General features: G+C 40.0%; 1 protein-coding gene across 1 annotated transcript in view; it reads right to left on the reverse strand.

The window, feature by feature from the left end:
• LOC128701277 (minichromosome maintenance 6) overlaps positions 1-5,962 on the reverse strand; it is a 28,829-nt gene extending 22,867 nt beyond the window's left edge. Inside the window, exons 1-3 of the mRNA XM_053794928.2 lie at positions 5,762-5,962; positions 3,351-3,494; positions 1,191-1,356 (exon numbers count right to left, since the gene is read on the reverse strand). Of these exons, the coding sequence (XP_053650903.2) occupies positions 1,191-1,356; positions 3,351-3,494; positions 5,762-5,853 (402 nt within the window). The 5' untranslated portion in view covers positions 5,854-5,962. The remainder of the gene's footprint in view (positions 1-1,190; positions 1,357-3,350; positions 3,495-5,761) is intronic.
• Between the last annotated feature and the right edge of the window lie 1,777 nt (positions 5,963-7,739).

Here is a 7,739-nt window from a genome sequence, read left to right on the forward strand (position 1 = left end):
TTTATGTAACCCACTCACAAATTTGTGAATTTATATCTAACATAGTTTGTGTGTTTGACATCTGTTACTTTAAACAGAAATAAGAAAATAAAAAACATTTTAAGATTTGAAATTTATTAAACGCAACCCTCAGTCAAGTTGACAAGGATTTAAAACATGAACAGCATTGCAGACAAACCCAAACAAAATATCAAAACTAACACATTGGCTCAGAAAGCCTGTATAATTCAAAACTAATTTGCACAATGTGTATATGGCAAACCTCAATATATCTAGTACAAAATAAATCTGAGAAATTCTTGAACAAATTTTTACTTTCATAAGACTTTAGAAACTGTTCCAGAAACAGGGAAGTGAAATTGCCTAAGCAATCAGCATTATTCTTGTAATGATGTTTAAAGTATTTACAAGTGACAGCTCTTGGGTAATATGATCTCTCCTAACTGACCTTTTCTCTTATCTGAAATATCAGTTAACCAGCCCTCTTACCAGTTTAAATGTTGTTAGGTAAAAGGACACAAGTGCAACTAATTTGACATTTTATTGTGGCAACGTTTCACTCTCCAGGAGCTATGACAAGCTGGCGAGCTTGACAAAGCAAAACTTTGCCACAATAAAATGCCACATTGATTGCACTTGTGTCCTTTTACCTAACATATTGTCGGTAATTCTACCAACATTATTACATTTTAAGTGTTGGTTTTGGTCAACTGCTTAGATGAAAATCACTACTAACAAGCATTTATCTTCCAGTTTACTGTTTAGACACATGATCACCCAATTTTTTTTAATTAAACCACAAATAAGACAATTACACTTCAATATAAACAAAGAGGTTAAGAAATTAATTATACAGTCTTGTAGACAAAATCTACTTGTGTTAACATTGCATTGTTTACAAGTGAACTTCAGGCAATTAAAAAATATAATCAGGTGCATTAACAAGTCAACTGTGTGTACAAAGGAAACTATAGTCCACATTAGTGGTTGATGGCTGTATTTTAGAAATTTTCAAGATAAATTTTATAAAAATCTACCTTGATTTTTTATTAAATGTGCTGCAAGAACACACTGCAGAAAGACAACTTATTAAAATTATCATTAAATTTAAATAATAGTTTCTTTCTATAACGACAAGATGAGAATGCCTACCACGTACAAGTTCAATCGTCTGTTGAACCACTCCTTACCTGTCCAGAAATGCGAACAAGGGTACCAATTTTGTGTGTGGTCAGTTCACGAATTTTATGTCTTGTGGGGACATCAATAAGGCTTACGTAATATTCCTTTTCAACTGTAACTTCTGCATGATCTCGTACAAAGTTCCGTACAGCCCGACAGAGGAATGGGTACACTCTGGTAATACAAATTATATGGGATAAAACCTCTAAAAGAAAAAAAAAAAAAAGAGGGTACACAAATAAACTAGCTAAAACAAGATGGTGAATTAAATATTACATAATTAACCTTTAAACTGCCAATGACATAAATTTACGCTTATCAGGAAAACAGCAGGCGACGTAAATTTGCACCAAAATTCTAGATCCTCCAAAAATGGTCCCAATTTGCCTAGTTTGGACTACATCAAAGAAAACATATCAGTGCCATAAATGAGCGCAGTATAAAAACAAAATTGTTGTGTGTAGGGCATTGTGGGAGTTAAATGCCATTTGCATTTGTTTACATGTGTTTAATGTTAACACTGAGTGAATATAAGTGAAACAGGAAAACAGATATTGGCATAAAACATATGGTCCACAAAAAATTTGAAAAAATTAAAATAATCCAACTGTTAAAATACAGCAACTTCCTTAATGCAGCAAGCACTAAGTTGCCATAATATGATCACAAACATCACCTTCCAGCCTTCATACTTCCTTAAGTAATAATCAATTTCTTTCATTCTTGAATTATTGGACTTCTAAAATCAGGGTAATTTTTTTGGTAAGATAAAATCATTTTTAATTTTTTTCATAACTGCCAGCACTGAGCAGCGGATTTTTTTTTTTTAGACCTACAGCAGTTTAAGTGTTAATATTTATTTATTTTTTTTTATCATCACACTGGCCGATTCCCACCAAGGCAGGGTGGCCCGAAAAACAAAAACTTTCACCATCATTCACTCCATCACTGTCTTGCCAGAAGGGTGCTTTACACTACAGTTTTTAAACTGCAACATTAACACCCCTCCTTCAGAGTGCAGGCACTGTACTTCCCATCTCCAGGACTCAAGTCCGGCCTGCCGGTTTCCCTGAACCCCTTCATAAATGTTACTTTGCTCACACTCCAACAACACGTCAAGTATTAAAAACCATTTGTCTCCATTCACTCCTATCAAACACGCTCACGCATGCCTGCTGGAAGTCCAAGCCCCTCGCACACAAAACCTCCTTTACCCCCTCCCTCCAACCTTTCCTAGGCCGACCCCTAGCCCGCCTTCCTTCCACTACAGACTGATACACTCTTGAAGTCACTCTGTTTCGCTCCATTCTCTGTACATATCTGAACCACCTCAACAACCCTTCCTCAGCCCTCTGGACAACAGTTTTGGTAATCCTGCACCTCCTCCTAACTTCCAAACTACGAATTCTCTGAATTATATTCACACCACACATTGCCCTCAGACATGACATTTCCACTGCCTCCAGCCTTCTCCTCGCTGCAACATTCATCACCCATGCTTCACACCCATATAAGAGCGTTGGTAAAACTATACTCTCATACATTCCCCTCTTTGCCTCCAAGGACAAAGTTCTTTGTCTCCACAGCCTCCTAAGTGCACCACTCACCCTTTTCCCCTCATCAATTCTATGATTCACCTCATCTCTCATAGACCCATCTGCTGACACGTCCACTCCCAAATATCTGAATACATTCACCTCCTCCATACTCTCTCCCTCCAATCTGATATCCAATCTTTAAGTGTTAATATCACCCTATAAACAAAACAATAAAAATTCAAATAAAATGATAAAATACATAAAACAATTTCATGGGGAAAAATGTTTTTAATAAAAAAAAAAGCAGAAAAACAAAAACTTGCATACTTTTGTTGCCTCTTACCAATCTGGCTATTGTATCAAGTATGCAACAGCTGAAACTATATGAAAACAATACCATATTATACATATTCATAGGGAAGCACTAAAAACAGAAGGGTCATACAGCACCTCTGAAATGAGACTTAATAGGTTTGATCCACGGAAGAGATAGGTAGCTCCAATTCTCTGGATCAAGAGCCCTTCACCAGCACCACAGCATTCCCCTGAACAATAATATTTAGTATGCGATGCTTACAAAGTGAAAATCCAAGTACATGTATAGTACTGAACTGTAGTCATTGACTTTACCTGTAATATTCCTCAACAATAGTGGTGGCCAAGTTTTGGTTGTACTTGTCAATGTCTACAAATGATACTTCGAGGGTGTTGCGCTCAGGCTTCACCAAATCTCTGGCATCCTCCAGATATTTGACCTCACCGCCCTCCTGAAATCTGAGAGGATAGCTGTACATCAAGTCATGAGGAGATTTGCAATATACAACAGTTAATAGTACCTATTTTATGCTAGATAAAGAATGGCAGTAGTTTATGATTTATCCAAATTTTGTCTTATCCAGTATTTAGCTATAATAAAATAATATTATTATTATTATTATTAAAAAATAATTATTATATTTATCTTTACTAGTATATGATACAACTTAAAGACCTAGCTGATGTCAATGACATACTATATGGGAAGTCCCTGGTTATGCAGAGCATTTCAGACAAATCAGGTTAATTTTGTCCCCAGGATGCATCCCACACCAGTCCACTACCAACCAGGTACCTGTCTACTGCTAGGTAAACTAGTATAGCAGGTGTCTTAAGGAAACGTGCCCTAATGTTTCCACTCACACTGGGGATTGACCTCAATATGAAAGCAGTGCGCTACCAACCGGACTATGGGTTAAATCAGGCCCGGTGGCCTGGTGGCTAAAGCTCCCGCTTCACACACGGAGGGCCCGGGTTCGATTCCAGGCGGGTGGAAACATTTCGACACGTTTCCTTACACCTGTTGTCCTGTTCACGTAGGAGCAAATAGGTACCTGGGTGTTAGTCGACTGGTGTGGGTCGCATCCTGGGGGACAAGATTAAGGACCCCAATGGAAATAAGTTAGACAGTCCTCGATGACGCACTGACTTTCTTGGGTTATCCTGGGTGGCTAACCCTCCGGGGTTAAAAATCCGAACGAAATCTTATCTTATCTTATCTTATCTATATAATATACTGCACCATCAATGCATACTCAAACCCAACGCACAAATTTACACAACTATCTTTAAAATTATTTGTAGATTTCCTGAATATAGTTTAGCTCTTATTGTAAAGAAGGAAGAAAGATTTCCAAAACCATTAATACATTATCCCACAGCTGGGTTGGCAACGCACTCAGTTCACATACTGAGGTCCATGATTCGATCCCCGGTATGAGTGGAAACATTAGGATGTGTTTCCTTAAGAAACCTGTTGTCCCTGTTCACCTATCAATAAAATAGGTACCTGGGTGTATACCTGTAGTAGACCCGGAGAGGGTTCCAGGGGTTAATGCCCCCACAGCCCGGTCTGTGACCAGGCCTCGTGGTGGATCAGGGCCTGATCAACCAGGCTGTTACTGCTGGCCGCACACAACCCAACATATAAACCACAGCCTGGCTGGTTAGGTACTGACTTTGGGTGCCTGTCCAGTCCACCCTGGGACAAAATTGACCTAATTTGCCTGAAATACTTTGCATAACAAAGGGCTTTCTATATAGTAGTGTCACTGATGTCAGCTATAGTCTGTATACCTTGTACATGTACTTGTAAAAATAAAGATCATTACAGTATTATATTATTATTATTAACCACACCCCTGAAGCTACAGAAACAGGTGTAAGATGATATATAATACTAATATAATGCTAGATCATGGGAAAGCAATATTGCATGGTGAACTTGTCAACTCTTATTATTACTGCATTATTATAATCATGGAGAATTCCTCAGTCACTATGGATGAAAATATATTTAGTTGGTGTGGGAACTATCAATGATTTAACATATGGAAAACAGCTCCTGGTCCTTCTCCTTCAGTATAGGAGTATGTGTGAATGGTACTGATGTTTATTCTATGTTAGAGTAGGTAGCCAGGAGTGAGTTAAACTGATACAAGTTAAAGACCATAGCTGACATCACTGCCATACTATACATAGTATGGCAGTGTAAATTACTCATTACCAAAGTAAGTTCATTTGGGTACAGGTTAACATAAGTACAATTATCTTACATAGTAACATGTATAATTATAATAAAAAAGAAGCGCTAAACCCATCTGGGTCATACAGCGCCACATAACATGTATAAATTACTAAGGATAACCTGATAAAGATCAGGTGCTAAACCCAAAAGAGTCATACAGCTAGGATAAAGCAAAAATCTTTATAAACAAAAGCGCTAAGCCCACAAGGATCATACAGGATAACCTCCCGAAAAAATTTCAGACCGTAACTTATTTCCATTGGGGTTCAACAGTGTAAGTAAGTAAGTGCCTGGTGAATGGCAGTCAAGTTTTATCATTAAGCAGTGTTAAGCCTGTAGCAGAAGAAATAGGAGGCAATCAGATTACATCCCAGAAAAGGATAGATGAAATTCCTATGAACAAGAACCCCTGACCAGCATCAAGGAGCATCTCCAAGTGATACTCCTTAGTAACATAAAAGAGCACGGGAGAACTTACTCCTCCAGGAAGTCTTGAAAGAGCTTCTGACAACGATCTCCCACTTCATCTTTGACGTGAGACTGTCCAGTCTGTGTCTCTGCAACATCCATGCCTGTACTAGTCCCTAGACTGGCTTAAAAATAATAATAATAATCCCTCAGAGCTCCAGGAAAACCTGCCGCGTCTTCTTCACACAATAAACAACTTTTGGCGCGAACATGCGATCACGTGACCAACAGGTTGTTCCATTAACCTCCCTTCATATTATATGCTATTTTCTGGCCATCCTCGTCATCTTAGACTATTTTAAAATAATTTATAGCATAACATCCTAAAATGGACACTTTCATGTTTAATAATTTACTATTATCTGCCTTCTGGTTTTTCAATTGGAATGAGATAGGAAGCTCGGGAAGGTAAAAAGAACAACCACGTTATAGGCCATGAGTGTCCATCACGATTGACTAAGATGGAATCGTTCGACCCCTCAAGGAAGGTTCCTTGATGTTGGTGAGGAGTTCCTGATTTAGGAAATTGGATCTGTGCTCCAGTTCCCCGAATTAAGCCTGAATGCCTTCCACATCCACCCCCCAGGCGCTGTATAATCCTCCAGGTTTAGCGCTTCCCCTTGATTATAATAATAATAATGGAATCGTTCGACAAATTGTGTTTTTGTTTATCGTGCACACAAAAGTTGTGACTGGCTAAAAGAGATGCACGTCGAGCGGTATCCCTGTATATATGAAGAATTTACTTTAGTTTCCAGACGACAAAGTATATAGACCGAGAAATGTGTATAGCTAGCGATGGGTGACCATGTACGAAAATATAAAAATGCAAAATTTTACTTCCAAAAAGCTTACATTGGTTATAAAAAACATAAGTGGTATAAGTCTAAAGCCTAATGGTCGGCGACCAAGTGAACCCGTTTGTCGGTGTCCGGTGGAGAGCGACCAAGTGAACCCGTTTGTCGGTGTCCGGTGGAGAGCGACCAAGTGAACCCGTTTGTCGGTGTCCGGTGGAGAGCGACCAAGTGAACCCGTTTGTCGGTGTCCGGTGGAGAGCGACCAAGTGAACCCGTTTGTCGGTGTCCGGTGGAGGGCGACCAAGTGAACCCGGGTATCGGTAACTGGTGTTGGGCGACCAGGTGAAACCATGCACTCACCTATTTGTGGTTGCAGGGGTCGATTCATAGTTCCTGGCCCCGCCTCTTTACTGATCGCTACTAGGTCCTCTCCCAGATCCATGATCAGCTTTATCAAACATCGTCTTAAAACTATGGATGGTTCCTGTGGAAAATACTGTACATATTTTCCAGAAATACAGTAGTTAAATGTAAATAGATGGCCATACTGTATTTAATAAAATTTGTTATCGAAAACGGGAAGCTGCGCCTGCGCAGAAGGACACTCGCCATTGTCGTTTGTTTTGAATTGAGAGTTTACCTGGAGAGAGTTCCGGGGGTCAACGCCCCCGCGGCCCTGTCTGTGACCAGGCCTCCTGGTGGATCAGAGCCTGATCAACCAGGCTGTTGCTGCTGGCTGCACGCAAACCAACGTACGAGCCACAGCCCGGCTGGTCAGGAACCGACTTTAGGTGCTTGTCCAGTGCCAGCTTGAAGAGTGCCAGGGGTCTGTTGGTAATCCCCCTTATGTGTGCTGGGAGGCAGTTGAACAGTCTCGGGCCCCTGACACTTATTGTATGGTCTCTTAACGTGCTAGTGACACCCCTGCTTTTCATTGGGGGATGTTGCATCGTCTGCCAAGTCTTTTGCTTTCGTAGTGAGTGATTTCCGTGTGCAAGTTCGGTACTAGTCCCTCTAGGATTTTCCAGGTGTATATAATCATGTATCTCTCCCTCCTGCGTTCCAGGGAATACAGGTTTAGAAACCTCAAGCGCTCCCTGTAATTGAGGTGTTTTATCTCCGTTATGCGCGCCGTGAAAGTTCTCTGTACATTTTCTAGGTCGGCAATTTCACCTGCCTTGAAAGGTGCTG

This window comes from Cherax quadricarinatus, chromosome 72 (genome assembly GCF_038502225.1).
Source record: "Cherax quadricarinatus isolate ZL_2023a chromosome 72, ASM3850222v1, whole genome shotgun sequence".
NCBI classification, from domain to species: domain Eukaryota; kingdom Metazoa; phylum Arthropoda; class Malacostraca; order Decapoda; family Parastacidae; genus Cherax; species Cherax quadricarinatus.